General features: G+C 40.7%; 2 protein-coding genes across 5 annotated transcripts in view; both read left to right on the top strand.

Moving 5' to 3' along the window:
• The window catches only part of LOC108918411 (histone-lysine N-methyltransferase 2D-like), a 39,353-nt gene extending 31,958 nt beyond the window's left edge, over positions 1-7,395 (top strand). For all 3 annotated transcript variants that reach the window (XM_018725588.2, XM_018725589.2, XM_018725586.2), the window contains exons 46-55: positions 160-290; positions 390-528; positions 760-875; positions 1,111-2,314; positions 2,406-2,542; positions 2,706-2,836; positions 2,982-3,267; positions 4,069-4,142; positions 4,231-4,339; positions 4,544-7,395. In XM_018725588.2, coding sequence (XP_018581104.2) covers positions 160-290; positions 390-528; positions 760-875; positions 1,111-2,314; positions 2,406-2,542; positions 2,706-2,836; positions 2,982-3,267; positions 4,069-4,142; positions 4,231-4,339; positions 4,544-4,636 — 2,420 coding nt within the window. In that variant the 3' untranslated portion in view covers positions 4,637-7,395. The remainder of the gene's footprint in view (positions 1-159; positions 291-389; positions 529-759; positions 876-1,110; positions 2,315-2,405; positions 2,543-2,705; positions 2,837-2,981; positions 3,268-4,068; positions 4,143-4,230; positions 4,340-4,543) is intronic.
• A 3,164-nt stretch (positions 7,396-10,559) lies between these two features.
• On the top strand, positions 10,560-20,774 carry prkag1 (protein kinase, AMP-activated, gamma 1 non-catalytic subunit). 2 transcript variants are annotated; one of them, XM_018725627.2, is made up of 13 exons: positions 10,560-10,718; positions 11,666-11,717; positions 12,092-12,192; positions 12,341-12,422; positions 12,502-12,560; positions 12,761-12,806; positions 12,890-12,944; positions 13,554-13,680; positions 14,488-14,653; positions 14,883-14,920; positions 15,418-15,564; positions 15,972-16,071; positions 16,328-20,774. In XM_018725627.2, the coding sequence occupies exons 1-13, from the start codon at positions 10,710-10,712 to the stop codon at positions 16,336-16,338; spliced, it is 993 nt and encodes a 330-aa protein (XP_018581143.1). In that variant the 5' UTR covers positions 10,560-10,709; the 3' UTR covers positions 16,339-20,774. The 2 variants fall into 2 exon arrangements, with proteins under 2 accessions (XP_018581143.1, XP_018581146.1); XM_018725630.2 differs by lacking the exon at positions 10,560-10,718 and adding an exon at positions 10,753-11,526.
• Positions 20,775-20,799: the final 25 nt, after the last annotated feature.

The raw sequence follows: 20,799 nt of genomic DNA, 5'->3' as shown, positions 1-20,799 counted from the left end.
GCTCATTATCATTTGCTCTTTTTGGTACTTTTTTTGGCTGTTTCAGTAAGAACCTGACTGCATCATGACAGCTTGACTATTGACTTTAAACCTTTTCCCCCATTTGTTTTATGCTTTAAATGATGATGTACTTTTCTCCTTTCCCTTTGCATATTCTAGTTTTCCCAGAGGGTAAGCCTTTTGAAGGTGTTGGCTCATTTTCTGAGCATGCTGGCAAAGCAAGTCAGTGGGATAAAGACAAGAATGGTGGGGTGTCCGTCACATTGATGCTCTCAACTGCTGCAGCCAAGGTACCATGGAAAGGAGCAGCTGCTCCCTTAACGCACACATTAATGTTGACCTATTTTTTCCTCAACTTTTTTTGCTCATTTTCTTTTGTCTCTGACTAGAATCTGAATTCTGTGATGGCGGCCATGGCTAATCTCCTACACATACGTATGCCTGGTTCCTTTGAGGTGGCTTCTCCTTCAAGCCCTGGGAGAGGGGGCTCTGCTGAATCTGTAAAAATCCGTAACACATCTGCTCCAGGTACCACCTGTTCTTGCTCAGTGAAATGGCGAAGGTTGAAGCATAGACTAAATATACTTTAGCAGTTTACCATTAAATGCTAAATAAATTATTCAGTCAGCTGCTTTTAGACAGGGCATTGAATTATATATAAAAGTCATTTCAGATGTGACATGCTATGAGATATTTTTAAAATACTATCAAAAACTGAGGAATAATAAGTAAGTATTACACATTTCTTCCTTATCCCAGGCCCCTCAGAGGCAGAAAACCCAAAACCAGGAAAGACAGAGTGGCTGAAGTATGAAACTTCCTTGCCTGGCTGCACCCTGAAGAACCAGGTGGACATCTTGTCTGTCATCAAACAGGTTAGTAGCACAGAGGTTACATGCATATGTGAAATCAATTGAACTAATAAAGGAAACAAACATCAGTGTTAGTTTTTCAGACACAGCCTAATTATGGACTGAAGGGGTTTTCAGAAGAAAATTTCTCATGACCTCAGAATTGTTTCCAAGGAGGCTTAACCTCTGTGCAGAAAACTGGCTTTAAGACTGGCATGACTCGGCCTCAGGCCTAAGTATTTTAATCATCTACTTTTAGGAGTGTCCAGAGGCAGAAGCGAAGGTGGTCCAGCACTGCTACACAACTAATGTGTCAGATCTGGATGTGCGTCACCTTCCTGTCTTCCCAGTGGAGGCTTCACCCCCACAGTCACCTACTTCACCAGCACTTCCTTTGCCATCATCTCCACAACCTCCACCTCCTGCTCTGTCCTCGTCCACTCCATCCTGTAGTCCAAACAACCCTCAAATCAAAAATGAGCCTGAGCATGAGCCCACCTTTCCACCTCCACCACCCCCTTCAGTGGACCAGGTCACTCCTTCCTTGGAGGCCTCCAAGGCTAGCAAACCTCGTAGCCGGCTGCAATCAGAGGATGAAGACTTGCAGCCAAAGATGAAGAAGTGGAAGGGGTTGCGCTGGAAGCGTCTACAGCTTGTCATCACAATCCGTAAAGGCAATTCCCGGAAGGAGGGCAACCGCGAGGTTTGGGAACTGATGGACCGCCTGCGCATCACCCTGCGCCCGGACATGGTTCCCCGTGACCTGCGCAAGTGCTGCTTTTGTCATGAGGAGGGTGACGGTGCTACCGACGGCCCGGCCCGCCTCCTCAACATTGATGTGGACCTCTGGGTGCATCTGAATTGTGCTCTGTGGTCCACAGAGGTATATGAGACACAGGGTGGAGCACTGATGAATGTGGAAGTCGCATTACGTCGAGGGCTACGCACTCGCTGCGTCTGCTGCCAGAAGACAGGCGCCACTAACAGCTGCAACAGACTTCGCTGCCCTAACGTATATCACTTTGCTTGCGCTATTCGGGCACGCTGCATGTTCTTCAAGGATAAGACCATGCTCTGCACCCAGCATAAGTTGAAGGGCCCCAGTGAGGAAGAGCTCAGTAGCTTTGCAGTTTTCCGCCGGGTGTACATCGAGCGAGATGAGGTCAAGCAAATTGCCAGCATCCTGCAACGTGGTGACCGCATCCACATGTTCCGGGTTGGGGGCCTAATTTTCCATGCTGTGGGCCAGCTTTTGCCCTCCCAGATGGCTGCCTTCCATTCGCCCACAGCAATTTTCCCAGTTGGCTATGAAGCCACACGGATCTATTGGAGTACCCGGGTGCCTAACCGCCGCTGCCGCTACCGGTGCCGCATCAGTGAGGTGGATGGTCGCCCTCTCTTTGAGGTGCGTGTGCTAGAACAGGGTCAGGAAGATCAGCTTCTCCAGGACTCAACTCCAGAAGGTAAGACTTCATTTTCCTTCTTCCCCCTCTGCTTTTAATTTAAGGATGTGATAACATCAGTAGAGTCACTAAAAATGTTGCGTTTGTTCAGGGATATGGAGCCGGATTGTGGAACAAGTGGCCAACCTTCGCAAGGAGGCAGCCATGTTGAAGCTGTTCACAGACCACGTGAAGGGAGAGGAGATGTACGGGTTGACTATCCACGCTGTGCTGAGGATCACAGAATCTGTGAGTGCTCCTATCTACCCCTCCACCCTGATGAATTTTCTTGTTGGTCAGACTCCAAAATGATAGTCTACCACATTAAATGTCTTTGATGCATATTATAAACTTTAATTTTGTCAGTGTGAAAGTCTCATTCCTGCTGTACTCCCTTCCTGCTCTCTCTCAGCTGCCTGGGGTGGAGAACTGCCAGAACTATGTCTTCCGGTATGGCCGGCACCCACTGATGGAGCTTCCTCTCATGATTAACCCTACTGGTTGTGCCCGTTCTGAACCTAAGATTCTCACTCATTGCAAGAGGTCAGAGGAGTCCTTTAATTTTTCTTAAACCTGTATGAGGTTTAAAATAACAGTAACTTTAAGCAATGGAACCTCTGTACAGATAAAATCACATCTGTCACAAAATAAAAATGACCTTAGTTTTTCCATTATTTTCTTCTCAAAGGCCACACACGCTAAACAGCACCAGCATGTCTAAGGCTTATCAGAGTACATTCACGGGTGAAATCAATACCCCATACAGCAAGCAGTTTGTCCACTCCAAGTCCTCACAATACCGACGCTTGAAGACTGAGTGGAAGAACAATGTTTACCTGGCTCGGTCGCGCATCCAGGGCCTTGGGCTATACGCTGCAAAGGATCTGGAGAAGCACACTATGGTCATCGAGTACATTGGCACCATCATCCGTAATGAGGTGGCCAACCGCCGTGAGAAGATATATGAGGAGCAGGTGTGTAATGAGCAGGATTTACTACTACTGAAGCAGTACAGGTTGATTGTAAGGGTGAAAACTAATATTATCATGAATTCTGCTTTTCTTTGTCTGTGTTAAATAATTACATGTTAAATGTCTTTTTGGTGTATACATTAAATTAACAACAACACGTAAATTTCAGGAAGTTAAAGTGAAATGGAGTAAGGCACTTTTTTTTTTTTTTTTTTTTTTAAGACACAATGGCTCTGTTGAAGGTTAAAGCCACCTGAGTCCCAAAAAATGTCTGATTAAATAACTACAAAAACTTTGTGTGCATACTAAAAATCCTATGGAAAATTGGTTTGTTTTATTTGTATTTTCTTGCTCAGTGCATCCTTTTATCCAAAACTAATTACAGCATTTGACCCATTTACAGATATGAGAATTTTTTTTTTTTTTTTTTTCTTTTTTAGCTGGAGTAACTTATAGGAACTGCTTTTCCCAATAGTACTGCAGCAGTACTAGATAATGGGGTTTGAACCAGTACCCATCAACTTTAGACTGTGCCTTTAACTGCTCTGTTACTTACTGTACCATGCTGAACTTAAATTTTATGATAAGAAAACTAATATTGGAGCTTTTACTTTTTGTTGAAAGTACCAGTTATTCACTGCAAGCAAAACTGTGGCTGTCAGTTTGAAACACGACTGTTCATTAATTGATCCTTTAAGCAATTTGCATTGTCGAAATTTTTCTGTGAAGCACTGAAAAGGAGAATACAGTAAAGAACCTGACAAAAGAAATCCTATAATTAACCTGTATGTGGTTTGTTTTCAGAATCGAGGGATCTATATGTTCCGTATCAACAACGAGCATGTGATTGATGCCACCCTGACTGGTGGCCCAGCTCGGTGAGTGCTGTATTGGTGTTCGTTTTCTTCTGTCATATTTTGATCTGTGCAGCTGGTCAACTGACTCCTTATGCATCTTCTTCCCCAGATATGTCAACCATTCTTGTGCCCCGAACTGTGTGGCAGAGGTTGTGACCTTTGATAAGGAAGACAAGATCATCATCATTTCTAGCCGCAGGATCCCTAAAGGGGAGGAGGTAAGGGTATCAGTGTGATGTCACTGTTGATTCACATAGGAAGTCAATGACTTTTTAAAGCCTGCCATCGGCCCTTGTAAAAATCTCATTTCTTTACTTTAGATCTTCTCACACAGTTCTTCCTGTTTGGGGAACTTACGAAGTTATAGAAAGACTTGATATGTTTATTATGGCAATGACTGACCATTCCTTTTCCCTTTTCAGCTAACTTATGACTATCAGTTTGATTTTGAGGATGATCAACACAAGATCCCCTGCCACTGTGGGGCATGGAACTGCCGCAAATGGATGAACTAAGTGGGTTAGGGAGATGGAGGAGTCTAGGCTCTCCTCCCAGCCTCAAAACATACCCCAATTTTTGCGCCAAAGCTTGTTGAAATCCCAAAACTTATACTCTGTATGCTGTTTCCAGTCCAGGGAGGTTGTCTGTACTTCTTATTAAGTAGGAAAGCTACTGGCTGATAACCACAAGTTTGACAAAAACTGTAGAAAACAAAGGGGGTGAAAGGAGAGGACTGTACGGATACCCCATTTTCCCAAAATAAAGTACTGTAACAGTAAACAAAAGATAATGGTACTACTGAAAATTAAGAAGAGTACCATTTCAACATCCCTTCCCCTGCCCCACTACCGCAAATTTAGATGCCTTATACTTCATCTCCTTTTAACATTGGCTCCAAATGGTAAGGTTTAATGTCAGGCTGTGTGGGCAGAAATTCAGTGAACACTGAAGAGAATTTAGAGCATAACTCTTTTAAATTGTATTTATTTTATTAATTTTTACCAATTCCCCCAAAAATCAAACTCCCCACACATGGAATTTTTGAATATTCACATTTTGATATTGGCTAGACAATCCTGAAAATGTCAAAATATAGCGCTCCTAAGGTTAAGTTGAAAAGTCCAGGGACAGCACAAGGCAAAAGAATTGATTTCTGACCTGAGCCCTGAAAGCAAACCATTTTCCATCCCATACATTGCATACATCTGTTTGTTAGTTGGAACCAGTCTACCTCATTGAGTCTATAGGAACTGTTGGCTATGAAAGCTATAAAGGACTACAAGTGGGCAGGGGCAGTGGATAAATGATGTTTATTCTGGGATGAGCTAGAGAAGGTTTATTCATGGTAAATACTGTTCTGAAGTTGTTGGGAAATTTTTGCAACAGACATAACCTATTACTACAACTTCAAAATGATTATTTTGAATGCCTGACCCAGTGTTAATGTGGCTAATCATGTATGTACATACAGTAGTTGTGTTGTCTTTCTGGATAACATCTTAGTGTTTAAGAAATCATGTCAATCGGAAACTGAACTTGAATGATGAATCTGGGCTGCACTATTTCTGGGTTTCCTCTGGATTGGGAGATGGTTGTCTGGCTTCTCACATTTAGGTGAGAACACAACAAAATGAAAACTCTACAATGCTATGGACGGTTTGGGCTTCAATGTTCAAGAGTAGGAGCAGGTCCCACCCAGTCTGAATGCAGTGCAGGGTCATAGGCCAGGTGAGCTACGGTGAAGGTACAGCACTGGCACATCACTGCTTTAGTGTACATGGAAGTCAAAGGTGAAACAAAAAAACCAGTTTCAGACTACTATGACACTGGACTCATTTTTAAGTTATTTCCCTCTGTTTTTCTTGAATGGACTACTTCGATGTTGTGTATTACTGTAGCAAGTCTTTCTCTACCTGAGTCCAGGCAATGTGCCTGTATCCCCAAAGCTAAATCCATTATAAGTTGTTGGTTTAGGATTTTAGTAATTTGAAGCATGAAAATGAAAGTCTTAAAGGGCATTTCTTCATTTTGACTTTTTTTAACATAATAAAAATACACAAAAGGAAAAAAAGAATTGCTTTACAACAGTGTATTTCCCTGCTCCCTTATGTAAGTGTAAAAATTGTATATAAGCAAGGGGAAAGGAAGCTTCTCCCTTTTTAGTCAAGTGATAGTGAAATAAAGATAAAGATAAATCAACCACTGGATATCATTTTATTACAAATTAATAAGTATATATACATATATAAATAGAACAGCAAACAGAATATCTATGTATATGAACAGAGGTTTTTTCTGCATTTAAATGTTTTTCTATTAGCATTTTTGCTATGAGCTTGTATAGTCGAGCTGTAAATTTTAGCTAGACAAAAAAGACAATGTTTTTTTGCCAATGACTTGATCTAGAAACAGGGGTGATTAAGGCAGTAGAAGAGAACTTAAGAGGCTCTCTTATTGGAGAGGTATCTGATTAATTTGAAATGCATATTGCAGAAGGCAGTACAGTAATGTGGTTGTATTTATGTTTTTCTTGACTCCTTTACTGTTATTTATGCTACCGTTTGTGGATATTTACCAAAATCAGTCCCTGGATTGGTCAGAAGACTTCCCAGTAATGTGCACTCCCCAGACAAAAGTGTGAAACTCCTTTACTTCCCTGGTGGTGGTATTATTCTTATTATCATTATTATTATTATTAATAATAATAACAAATTTCATTAGCCTATGGAAGTACATTGTAAAGAAGTACAGTGTTGGATTAGATTGTGTGAAATGAATAGTCATTCAGCCCATTTTATATTGTGTGATATGACTTCAGCTATGCTTATTTCAGAAGGAATCACGCAATGTTGATCGGATATTTGAGTACTACCCTATAATAATGTTTGTGCACATTTCTTGACCAACAGAACTTTTTTGAAGCGTTGTGATCTAATTTAGGTTTTTTGTGCTATTATGGCAAAACATGTTTATAAATAAATTATTTTTGTTTGACTATCCTATGTTCTCTGCATAGCTTTTAATTTATAAAGGTTGTTAAAGATTTTCAAAGCATTAATTTCTTTTTAAAGATGTTGAATCTGTACAGCAGAGTTACTTTTAGGAAAGATACAAAAATAAATCATTTTGATTCTATGTGGCATGTTTTGTATGAATATAATTTTCAATTGTATATATTTTGACTACAGTAAGCCCTTTTTATTCCACCTCCCCAGTTTACATCTTTGTCAACTTAATTTCTTGTAAAGAAATAAAAATTCATTTTAAATATAAATTGTGTTACATGCATTTTAACCTTTTTCCTTTGCAGTCGTTCCCCCCCCCCCCCAATTTAGCTAGTTTAAAATTTGAATTAAATGATTCGGCTAGTTGAGCAGAAACGCCCTAGCTGGGTGTTGTGAAGTTGTGTGCATTGTGTATATTAAGTTGAAAGTTTTAGTGTGCGCAGCAAAGGAGGCTCCTGGAACCAAGAAATTATTAAATCACTGGACTGATGAGCAGAAGGTCATTTTACAGACCTTTATCCTGAACAACTGGTCAAAATTATCTTGGTGGATTATGTCAAGCTGAATGAACAGTAGGACTGTATGTGTATTGGAAGACCTATTGTTGCCAGAGCAAGATTTTTGACAACTTGGGAGATTTTTGTCACCCCCCAGTGGAAGTTTTGAAGAAATGAAATTTCATAAATATTTTGCTAAAGGTCTAGTCACCATATATCCATATACATATATAGTGTATGGATTACCTTCAGAGATTTTACAGGAAGTGGGGGGGGAGTGGTAAAAGTCTCAATTTGGAAATTAGGTTTAATTTTACCCACTGCTGCAACTTGGTGCACATGGAGAAGTTGCAAAAGTTGTGGGCAGCTGTGTAGAGATGGGCAGACTGTCACATGGCTTTGAAAACATAACCTCATTCTGTCCTATCCTGTACTTGGAGTAAAGTTAAATAATCCCAAATTCTTTTGTGGTGCACTCCTGTAAGTTTAGCCAAAGCCAAACAAACCTTGTCTGACAACTAGAAAATCACCATTATTCAGATGTAACTTCACGTTACAGTAAGCCAAGGGATGAAGAGCTCTGTCCACGGTAACAGAACTTCTGCTACCTTACACTCGCATCCGTTAATCACCAGTCCTGATCAGGGTCCCGGTGTTCTGGGGACCAGCGGTGCAAGGGGTATGCCCCGGACAGGACACCAGTTCACCGCACGCACACACTAAAGCACTTTAGTGTCCAATTCACCTGAACTACATGCCTGCATATGGAGGAAACTCACACAGACACAAGGAGAACATGCACACACCACACAGACTGGGCTGGATTTGAACCAACACATAAAGAGCAGAGGTGCTGTGAGAAATTGGGGGTTCGGTATATGATATGGTATCATATACTGCATTTTCCATTAATAAAGCAAACAAAATACAGGTATCCCCAATTATACTTAACACAACAGCATTTTTGCCTATTATGCATTAATTTTACTTTCACAAAGCATTTTTATTTTGTACAATAACTTCTATTATACAATCACATTTTGCGATAGAGATATACATCTGATGTCAGAAAAACAAAAGCTTTTCTCCCTTAGTGGTGCCAGTCTATTTTCCTTCAGTTTATCAGGATGATCTCACTTGTACCAAGTAATACCAAACTACAGTGTATATTTCCTCCCTCCTGTAATATCAAGTCTCAACCAGTCACAGCTATTAAGATAAATCTTAATGGCATAACTGAAATACAGATTAGTATTTATTAACTTAGCTGACACTTCTCCAAAGTAACTTCCAGTGAGCTCTATGTAGTGTTATGAGCCCACACACCTTATTCACCCAGGTGACTTACACTGCTAGATACACTACTTACACTGGGTCACTCATCCATACATCAGTGGAACACACTCTCTGTGTCACTCACACACTGGGTGAACCTGAACTGCATGTCTTTGGACTGTGGGAGGAAACCAGGGCACCCAGAGGAAACCCATGCAGACACAAAGAAAACATGCAAACCCCACGTAGACTGAGCGGGGATCGAACCCACGTCCTCTCACACCACCCAGGTGCTGTGCCACCATGCCGCCCTCAAAGCAACTTATTTGGGTTTGTGCGTTAGTGCATGCAACTTATTATCCAAAGCAACTTCCACTGTTAAGCTGCTTACAGTTATATACAATATGAATTTATATAACTTTACTGTAAATTTGTATTTTTTTTCTGGAGCAATCAGGGTAAATACTGTGATCAATCTATTACAGCATCGGCAGGAATCAAACATTTGTTCAGTTATCTGAAACCCTTTTCCAACACAATTTACAGTGTTAACCTATGTAACAGCATTGTTTCACTGACTTGTATAGCTGGGTAACATTTACTGTATCAGTTCTGGGTGAGTTCCTTGCCTTGCTCAAGGGTATTACAGCAGGAGGTAAAATGTGAACCTTGGTCTTTATGAACTTCCTTTCTTTACACTTCTGGAAGTGACCCATTGTAAGTAGTGTATCTAGCAGTGTAAGTCACCTTGGTGAATAAGGTGTGTGTGTGGGCTCATAACACTAGAGTACATGTAAATGTAAACACTGTTACGGTGTCTCCACGGTGGACCTTGTGCTTCCAGGACAGGACCTTAACCACTAACACATTTTTCGGACGTTTGTAGCAATTATTTCTACTATGTCTTTCAGTTAATGTTACGTTTTTAGTCATTCATGATCAGTAGCTATCATTGTCATCATCATGCATTAAAAATTATATATATATATATATATATATATATATATATATGTAAAATATGGTTTGTTATTAACTTTCATCGGTTTATAACATATTTTTCGTTTGAGAACTGGTTCTTTTTTTCCTACAGAAATAATACAGTAATTCGTCTGCCTCACAAAGAGAATTCGCCAGAAATGGTGATTTCACAGAACGAGTTAACGCCGTTATGTGAAGAATGGGTGTATTCATACATTTCAAAATTGATTACGAAAGTTTTACAAACCGCCGTTTTAATATACGTCAAAAACGCAGAGCCAAAAACATGTTGCACTGCCTAAAGGACTATTATCGTGTACAGTACAGTTAGTCTATTGACCCGAATGACCACAGAACCGCACTAGGCCCGATTCCCAAGGAAGCAGTCTAGCGCGCGCGCACTTCCAAACTTCCACACAGCTCCGACCTTTCAGTGTCTCCGCTCGCTCTCCCACATGCGCACTCCCACACCTCTTACGTCACACGCATTGTCTCAACCACACCCTAAGATAAAGAACGGAATAAAGCACAACCGTAACAACAACTTCTTGACAGTTAAATAAATAATACCGCAAGGTATTACACACGGTATTATTACGCTAGACTGAGTTACCAGCTAAAAGAAACCAAGGGTCACACAGACGTGACGCGACAGAGAAACATTTACGAGCATGCGCAGACCACCTGCCCACCGGAAATAAACAAAGGGAGGGAGGAAATGGTTTTTCTGTGTTGAAAAGGAGTTCCAAACCGTCTCGTACAGAAACCCGACAACAGGGTGATAGTTTGAGCTCAAGCATTCGTCCGTGGACGCAAGGGCTCGTGAATGGGACATGGAGTGTGTAAGTATCTCCTGCTGCTAGCAATGCTATTGCTAACATGCTAGGTGCGTTCCATTGCAAGGAGGGTCGGGGGGGAGCGCGCGCTCGCGGGCGCGGCTGCTCCTGTCTCTCGCGGAACTTGAGGCAGCTGACAGGCTCTTCACCTTGGCTGCCGGCTGTGCGTTGGTGAATTATTTAACGCTTCGACGACGTCTGAAAATGAAGTTTAAATAAAAGGCCGTGTGTATGTGCCACATCACGCGTGATAATGTGGTGCGGTAGCTCAACTCTTGTTCCCAAGTCCAAGTTTATGACCTGCCGAGAGGCTGAGGCGAGGTGAAGATAAGGTCGAACCGGCGGCTCCTCGCGCGGCTCTGCCGCCTTTTCCACTCACTCGTAAACTAAAGCGAGCGGGACGGTCGGTCCGCTGTTAAGAAGCAGTAATTCATCATAAGTTAATAACGGAATAGATGGACTTAATAATTAATTAAATTATGCCTTCATTGATTGCAAGCGCTGCGTGTCATATCTCAGTCAGTTGTGCTCGCCGGGTGTGTGTCCCAATGATTCCAATGGCCATTTTTCTTCTGGTGAAAACAGGAAATCATACTGTTTTTATGACTTGTAAACTAACAAAGTTTCTTTCATTTTTATTCAATGTATATGAATGAAATTGACGGAAGCAACTTTTTAGCTTTAGCCCACTTTCAGTTTATCTCATCTAACTTCGGATAGTTTTCTCACCCCCTTTGTCTGCCAGGGTGAGATGATACATTTACAGTGATTTACCACTTCATACAGCAGGTTATTCTTACTGTTTCAGTTCAAGGTAAGTACCCTCATCAAGAGCACTTGACCATGGTACTTACCCTGCTCACGCAGTTTTGAGCCCACCGGTGTGAGGTGCTGCTGCTGCGACTCCATCTCAAAAGCCTCTTGATGTAATTTTGTGTCTGATCTGCTTTCAGGTTGCACTTGTTCCTGGTGACTTGGAGGGTAAAAAGGAGCCGATCATAGAAGGTTTGACCTCAGTAAAAAGTATTCGAAATCAGCATTATTTCCATATCAAAATCAAGGAACCACTGAGCCTTCAAGTCCTTTGACTTACATTGAGGCTAAAGCAACATTTTCCTTTTCCTCGTGATGATATTTTCCACATTTGTAGATCATTGTTAGGCGTTACTTTTTGTATCAGGTAGCAGTCATTGGTAATGAGAGTAACTTTAAACTAATTTGTGCCTCATATTTTATTGCTCTTGAGAATAAGGAATATAGACCGCATGAACTATTTATTCTTTCTAGCAGAAATGACGTGCTTTATTCTGTTTTAAGTGAATCGATTGCACGAGTCATCGTCTTTTACAGTAGCAAACTGTGCTTTATTTCCTCTGTAGATCCGGAGCATGATGTTTATACTCGGTTTATGAAATCGCACCGCTGCTATGACCTGGTGCCTACTAGTTCCAAACTGGTTGTCTTTGACACTTCATTGCAGGTAAGAGGCTTAAGGAGACCTTTTTGGTATTATTTAAAGTGAGTTTTGAGAGCAGAAGGAATATGTTTTTAAAACTATATGTAAGAATTTCTGTGCATAGTTTGAAAGGAATGTTGTTTTTTCTTTTTTTCCTCTTTCTTTCCCCTAGGTCAAGAAAGCCTTTTTTGCTTTGGTGTCCAATGGTGTGAGAGCTGCCCCACTATGGGACAGCAAAAAGCAGTGCTTTGTGGGTAAGACACTAAGCTCTTGCATTTTTTTTCGACTGTTACAGTCGTGAGTATAATGCTTCTCATATTGTTTGTGTTTCAGGGATGCTCACTATCACCGATTTCATCAATATTCTGCATCGGTACTACAAATCACCTTTGGTAAGGACACCTCCATAGTGTTGCTCATAAAGTTGACTTGTTCTGTCACCTGGACATCACAGAATACTGTCAAACTAATCCTTGCTTTGTTTGGGTTCTTTGTCACTTTACACATATTTGTGGATTTGTGAAGTGCTTTTTGTACTGCATTGTTGTGTGGTTTTTTTTTTTTACCCAGGTAAATTTGTTGTCTGTTGCAGGTTCAAATATATGAACTAGAGGAGCACAAAATAGAGACGTGGAGAGGTGGGCGTTCTTAAACAAAAACAATATGTCTGACGTGCTCTAGATGAATATGTGAATGTTAACAAATTTCTTCTTTATTACAGAGGTCTATCTGCAAGGCTCCTTCAAGCCTCTGGTCAGCATCTCCCCCAATGCGAGGTAAAACCCACCTGCTTTCCACAGTCAACCTGTAAAAGCTGACCAGACAAGATTAATAATGTTTAATTTTTTATGAGAACAGCAAATTAATAACACCCAGTAATACTCTAAACAGTAACATGTAATATTGATTTATTACACTGAAAAATTTGTCCCTCAATAAGCATTGTTTAATTAATTTTATTTTTTTCCTTAATGTGCAATTGTCATAGCTATTGAAAAAGAAACTAAAAGCTCTAGAAGTGATTTAGTACATCATTGTTTGTGTGAGAGGATAATTTCCACATGTTTTTGATGTTTAAAAGACTGATGTGAACAGAAGTTTGGGCTTTTCTGTGAGTGCAGTAATGACCTCTCTGCAGAGCTTGCTTTTCATAATGTCAATGACATTGTGTGACAAGGCACACTTTGTAGTCATGTGTGGGCAACAGCTGGTTGGTGCCACTCAACACTGAACTGCCTTGGGATCCAAAAACAGGGAGCTGAGTCCAGGGTGTGGCTTGTTTACACAGCCATTCCTCTTCCTGAAAGGGGACTGAATTAAAAGGCTAATGTCTCTGTGAATGTGTGCAGGTGAATTGATCAGGATTCTCTCTCTCTCTCTTTCAGTTTGTATGATGCCGTTTCATCCCTGTTGAAAAATAAGATCCACAGGTTGCCTGTGATTGACCCGTTGACTGGGAACACACTGTACATCCTGACACACAAGAGGATCCTGAAGTTCCTTACACTATTTGTGAGTTTCCTGTAGAGATTTCATCTTTCTAACAATATGTAGGGGAATACTATATACACTTTACATTATATTTTGTTTGAAGAAGAATGATGATGATATTGTGCTTCATTGTTCAGTACATACACGACCCAATTGTCTGTATGTTTTAAGTTGGGAATAGAAGATTTAGAAGTGCACTATCAACATGTCAGACTGTAGGTCCAGTTCAGTCCACCCCTGACAGTATTGATACGTGCAGTACTGACATGCAGTGCAGCTTCACTTTCAGTTATTGTATAATCTGTGTTTTTGCTGCTGTTATTGGCTTTATTTTCAACATCTGTTATGAATTTTTTCTCTGCTTGTCTCAATGTTAACAAAGCAGTTTAGTGTTTCTCACCTCACTTGCGGCACTGTTTGTCTTGGTGCTGTGTGTACTTGGTGCTTGTAAGGCAAAGATTAACTGCAGTGTGCTGGAGTGTTAATTTCTTGCGTCCTGTCCTCCTTTTTTATATTGGTGCATATTGTTATATTGGTGCAAAGGCCAAAAGGAACACTTAAGAGGTTTACTTAAGTCACATGTCTGTTCTCTTAATGTAATGCACAAATTGTACTTTTGCTGAGATGTACGTCACTTTGGACAAAAGTGTCTGCTAAATGAATAAATGTAAATGGATCAAGGCAATGCATGTCCTTTGAACAGGAGTATTGGAAAAGGACACATGAGTTTAGTCTGCTAATGTCTGTTAATCTGTGTGTTGCCTCTGCCTATAACACACTCCAGGAGCTGGAAATATGTGAGTGAAGTAACTGAATCCCCTCCATCAGATTTCAGAAATTCCCAAGCCAGCATTCCTTGGAAAGACACTAGAGGAGCTGAATATTGGCACTTTCAACAACATTGCAATGGTCCGTGCCGACACACCCCTATACACGGCACTGGGCATCTTTGTGGACCAGAGGGTATCTGCGCTGCCTGTTGTAGACGACAAAGGTGAGGGCCTTGCAAAAGTACACATGAAAAAGGGCAAGTTACATGTTGAATACATTATTGTAAAATGGGCAGGTATGTATTTATTCTTTACGATTTTTTTCAGAAAAACTTTTGTGCATCTGAAGTGGTGTACTTACATAAATTTCACTGAAAAATTCAATTTGTTCACTGACAGCCAAACTTGCATGGCTCATTCAGGGGAAATACTACCTTTTTTCCTTTTTTGCAGGACGAGTGGTGGATATTTATTCCAAGTTTGATGTCATTGTAAGTGTTTTACTGTGCATGTGTGGTTGTACTGTAGTTTGTAAATATTTAAAAACTGATGCATAAAAATACTGCATGTGGTATAGTGGATGTACTATGTAAATCGTACCAGAAAAGTCTTTTTTTTGAAAAAGTGTACACATACCATGACTCTTATCTTTATCAGCATGGTATATAAACTGGCTCGTGCCACAAAAAAGTGCTTTTTCGATAGTTATTGACCAGTTTTATAGGGGGTTGCTTAATATGGCATTTGATATTCTTAGCCAGTCACTGGTGGTGATGACTGTGCATGTAGTATTATGTATGTGTTTGTAGTGATCACTGAATATTTGGGGGCGGGGAAACATGGTCACAGGTCGATTAACATTTAAATATTTGTATCTGTTGTTTTTTGCTTTTCCCTTTTAATGGCCTTGCTGGTTTAAGCTTTAAAACAGTTATGACAGTGGTGACTGTCTCCTGCCAGATCCTGAGTATTTGTAATATCTGTGCAGAACCTGGCTGCTGAGAAAACCTACAACAACCTGGATGTGACAGTGACCAAGGCGCTGCAGCACCGCTCTCAGTATTTTGAAGGCGTCCTCACGTGTCACAGGCATGAGACGTTGGAGACCATCATCAACCGGCTTGTGGAAGCAGAGGTGTGCATATCTCCAGTGTGTTGTCAACATATACTTCTCTTCATTCATGACTTATTCCTTAGATTCTAATAATGAATTATTAATGAATCTGATTAAATTCACACTTCCGCTGTGTAACTTTTTTTCCATGCAACAAAACAACCACTGTTCTTCACATGCTTGACTGAAGTGCACCAAATCCTGGTTGTAGGAATCCAGGCAAAAGAAAAAAAAATCAGTGCATTTGCCGAGACTTGGAGGGGCTGATGTCCTTTCAGTTCTGCACATACTCTGACTTGGGTAAAAACTCAAGTACTTGTGGGTCTCTGTGAAGAACCTCTTAGCCACAGTGACCTTGTAGGTTGTGTTCAGCTTCACATGGTTGATTGAATGGCCTGAAACCCCGATTCTCCCTGTTTCTGCATTAGGTGCACAGGCTTGTGGTGGTGGACGAGGTGGAGGTGGTTAAGGGTATCGTCTCCCTGTCAGACATCCTGCAGGCCTTGGTGCTTACCAGCTCAGAGCAGGGTAAGGGACCTTCTCCGCTTCCCTTCTCTTGTCATCCACACAGAGCGGAAGGACACGTGACCGTTACTTTGAATACATAAAGTACTCGGTAACTATGGTTGTGAGTAATGGTAACAGTAAACTTTTATTCCTGTTTCACATTTCGTTGTCCCGTAAAAGGGAACATCGGGTCTACGATGTGCTCAGGGAAAACTTTAAGAAATGTTCATTATTTTTATGTTCACAAACAAGGCAGCTGATTGACTGATGATTTCAGGGACTGCTTAATGGAGGACACACAGAAAAAGGATCTTCTACCTCTCGTTCTCAGTCATGTGAAGGCTGGACCATGGGAGAGACAGGGAGGTGGAAGCAAGTCTTTGAAAAAGGAAGGAAGCATTTACCAAGTTAACTGATTTCTGAGCTTGTTCATTTAAACTCTTATTTACCTCCACCTGAAAGAAAAGCAAAACAAGTCTTTTGGCTTTGAACACAGCAATACACACAGCTGATTGTGTGAAAACAGGCCAAAAGACAACTGAAACACTGGACCAGCAAGAACTGTAGGTGCAGACTAGGTGACTTCATACATTGCACATTTGTTACGTTCTGTAAAAGTGTACATGTAATATATAGACAAGTGTTTTAATCTTATTAGCAATAATTCACTTTCCATGCTTTCTTGAGAAACGCACAGAAAAAGAATGGAGGGGTTAGTCAATATCCATTTCTGGGTAAAGTATGGAGAGCTTTTATATTTCATCAGCAAACATATTAACCTCTCAACTGAGGGAGGGGGCACAGCAAGAGCCTCCAGTCTGGCCTGGAGATTTGTGCTGAGCTTGTATGCAGAAGAACTTGAAAAACTAAAGCAGTTGCCTAGTCGTTAAGTCGGAAGTTAGTGTTATAGTTTAGATTTTGTTTGAATGACACTTTATTTTTTATGAATTATCTTTCATTTATTTGTTTGGCATTTTTTCAGAGAATTTTTTTTCTCAAGTGGATTTATTCAAATTCCCTAGGAATAGTTATTCATTCTTTTATTCTTGTTCATGCATCTGTGTCTTTTTATGAGGACATTGTTTAGTCACTGGCCCAGTTGCAGTGGAATGTCAGGAAGGGTGGATAGGGATTGACAGTTGCTGCAGACCAGGCCTCCTCTTCCCCTCCTTCCAACCAGAATGTTAACACTCGGCCCGCTCAGAGCCTTGAGTGCATTTTTGGCCCAGCGACACAGAGGTGAGTGTGACCTTGTACTGTAGGTTGGACTACAAGTCAGGCATTATCGTTAGCTAGTACTGCAAGATCTGTTTCATGTATTATGATGCTGAAGTATTATCACATTTGTTCCAAGGACATTGCAGGCCAGCATTTTCATATGGTCCTTCATATTATTCAATGCTCTGTGTGAGTGATCAAAGGTTATAGTCTGAGCATTGGAGTTAACCTGACTGATCAGATATTTCACTACAAGTTGCTTTCTTCTCTATTTCTTCCCTCTTTCACTGTATTTTCACCTCAGCTTGGAGGGTAATTTAGATCTGTTCTGCTTCATTAGTCTATTTTCCACAGGAATTAGCCTGCATACTTTTATTTGTCACATACATTGGTTTCTTATTTTACACACAAGGGAGGCCGCAAGTCTATTTGTAACTAGTTTTGAAACCAATTATAGTGTTTCCATAAACTCCCGTTCAGTGCCAGTTATTGACAGATTTAGCCTGTCTGTGTGCATTTAATCAACACTACCATAAACAAGGGGGGCAAGTTGAGTTAAGGTAGTCCCACATCTGTTTAGCCATGCATGTAAACACAAGGTTTATAAAAGATGCATGAAGAAAATATGCAGTTGTCTAAATTTTTAACTTGAACAGAATCTTGTTTTAGAAGTGTCTGGAATATAGTAACTTTACATCTGGGCATATCTTTCATATTACATTTTTGTGTCTTAAGTGCTCCTTGCTGACCTATTCTGTGCTTTAGCTCACTGTGAAGGATACTGAAAGTCATATCTAGGCCTTTTTACCTTCTGTTGTCTGTCATCCACCCATAATTCCTCTTGTGATTTCAGGCAAAATTATTATTCTGAGGATAGTAGGGGTGAAGGAGGTGGTCTGAAGTATGCCAATGCAGGGGATGTGATGTTCAAAAAAGCTCCAGAAAATTGTAGTTCATGGCTTTTTTTTGGGGGGGGGTAAATGTGGTTGTCTCCAGCTCGAGGAATCGTAGAATGTCACCGAGTAGTCCCGGTGTGACCTTATTCATTTATGTATCAGGAGTATTCAGGCAGTTTTTGTTTCTGTATTTACAAAATGTATAGTGGTATGATTTATATACTGTATATAATACATATTCACTTTCTACTCATGTCTGTAGTGACACATGAGCAATAAACTCAATGTGAGCACTTCCTTTTCAGGGATTATATTTTCTTCTTCCTTAAGAGATATGTTAAGTTTCATTTACAATATGCAGCCAGTACTGCTTCAAAGCTGGTGTTCTGTAACCCCTGTGCTTATCTACCCCTGCAGTCCAAGTAGGATTGATTTATTCTGGCTTTTATCCTGGATTGTACAAGGAAATATGGGCTTTCTTCATAAAAAGTTTAGAAAAAACCACCACACAGCTGTAAGAAAATGCATTTTTATTGTATCACCTATTTACATGTTTGCAAACTAGCCCTGAAAAGATTTTTACATGAATTTTAAGTTCTGTCTCACCTATTTGAGATGCATGGACACGATCCAGGCGGTTCAGCATGTGTAAAGCTGAAGATGATGGAAGAGGAGTTTGGAAAGGATCAGTTCTACATCCCCCTAAGCAGACCTGAACTAAGCACACATTTAAAGCCTGGACCTCTCAGCTTGTCACTCATTTAATAAATGAACAAAGCAAGCAATCCTACATCATCCACATACTGTTGTACCCTGCTAGCCCCCCCCCCCCCATGGACCAAGGGCTTTTACCACATTGAGTTCATGTCAGCAACAATTTCTGTTAAGTATATACATACTATTCTAAACAGACCCAAATACAATAAAAAAAAAAAAAAAAGCAAGATTAAATACAGCTACCGGGAGCTAAAGCCTCCTTGGAGAAGCACCAGCATATCCCCACTCTCATACCGAGGGCCAGTGCTGACAAAGCCCTTAACTCTTTCATTGATGCAAGAAGTTCAAACCAAAGAGCTCTGAACTACAGCAGCAATAATGAAGCAAAGCTTTTTAATAATTAAAAAAAGAGGCTTTTCTTCAAACCTGGAGTGTACAGTGACTGCTGCTCCTACACGCCACTTGGCCCTGCAGAGATGCATTTAATGGAGTGCTCTGCAATAAGAACCAGGAATACCATACGCACAGCTAATAGGGGTGCTCAAGTTTCCCAGCACACCTGAACAGATAACCACAGCCATGAGACAGGATGTCATATTGAAATGCTGTAAAAAGTGCAAGTACATTTAAGCATCAGTGAAGAGTTACGCCTGAAGGTGAGGTCACGCCCATCTCTAGAAGGAACTCGTACAAGTTCTACAGCTGAAAAGAGCCTCCTGTAAAATGTGTGCTCAACCTCTAAAGACCAGTACAGGCCAGAGTGCCAACAGTCACTGTCTTGTAAAACAGCACAACACATGGACATACCTGTTAGAACAAAAACTATGAAAATTCTGCAAATTTATCATCGTAATCAGCTAGACATTGAGACAATACTAACACCTTTCTGTATGGCGGCAGCACCACACCACATGCCCCCCCTGGTTCTCCAGAGCACCAGCTATCAGGGACAGTGGACAGTAAGGGGTTTTAGAGTACAGTTGCACTGTCCCTCCTTCACCTCAAGAGCAAAGGACACCGACAGAAGCCTGAATCGCTGCTCTGCAGTAACGCTGCTGAAGACAAGTTGTCAGTGGTTGTACGGACAGTAACGTTAAAACTACGACTTGCACTAATTACACACAAATGCTTTTTCCTCTTCACGCTCAGTTCGTTTTTTGTGCCTGCAACGGAAATCAGAACCAGAAAACAAAGATACAGTACATCTGAGGCCCAGTTAAAAGGAGTGCGTAATTACAATTAGACACCCTTTCTTACCCATGCATTACCTTTACCAAGGACCATTTTTGACAGAAAAAACTTGGGGCTATAAATTCTGGGAACATATTTATAGTAGTCGACAACATGCTACACACTTGAACCTAATTCAGTGGTGGGAGGCTCAATATGACAAATATACTGCAGTTATGTTATAGAAACACAGAGGTACTGCTAATTATTGTTCAAATACAGCCCAGTTTATAAAGAAATATTACTTCCATCTACAGAACTACAGTATAATAAATACACATACAATACACAAAGCACCTCCTTTGAGTAATAGAGAAACCCAGAGAGCTTTTTGCACAAAAGGACAAAGATACATCGAGGCAGCTTGTATTCAAGTCATATTTGCTGTTATGTATACCTAATGGAGCATATTAATGTTTTCAATATTGGTTTGTTATACAGATACTCATTTGTGGATTTGGTTGTTAAGCTCTGTGACAAAACAAAGGGCTGGAACTACAGTCATCAAGTGGAGAACATAGCCCCTGTATTGAAAGAGGGTAAAACAAGTGCAAGGAGCCTTACATGTCGGCTTCAAGTGTCCAAAAGCGTAAGCACTAAAAACGCGGGGCGGGAAGGGGAGGGGGGAGCAGGACCTTCAAGTTTTACAAAGTTAAAAAAAAAGTAATACAGAAAATACAGCAGACGT

This window comes from Scleropages formosus, chromosome 22 (genome assembly GCF_900964775.1).
Source record: "Scleropages formosus chromosome 22, fSclFor1.1, whole genome shotgun sequence".
NCBI classification, from domain to species: Eukaryota; Metazoa; Chordata; class Actinopteri; order Osteoglossiformes; family Osteoglossidae; genus Scleropages; species Scleropages formosus.
Note: the sequence above shows the minus strand (reverse complement) of the source record. Positions and strands in the feature narration are given on the sequence as shown.

Excerpts from the sequence above, each read along its gene's own strand:
- prkag1 (XM_018725627.2), top strand. Across the intron at positions 12,945-13,553 it reads AGCATCTCCCCCAATGCGAG|TTTGTATGATGCCGTTTCAT; the intron begins GTAAAACCCACC and ends TCTCTCTTTCAG. Across the intron at positions 14,654-14,882 it reads GCCTGTTGTAGACGACAAAG|GACGAGTGGTGGATATTTAT; the intron begins GTGAGGGCCTTG and ends CCTTTTTTGCAG.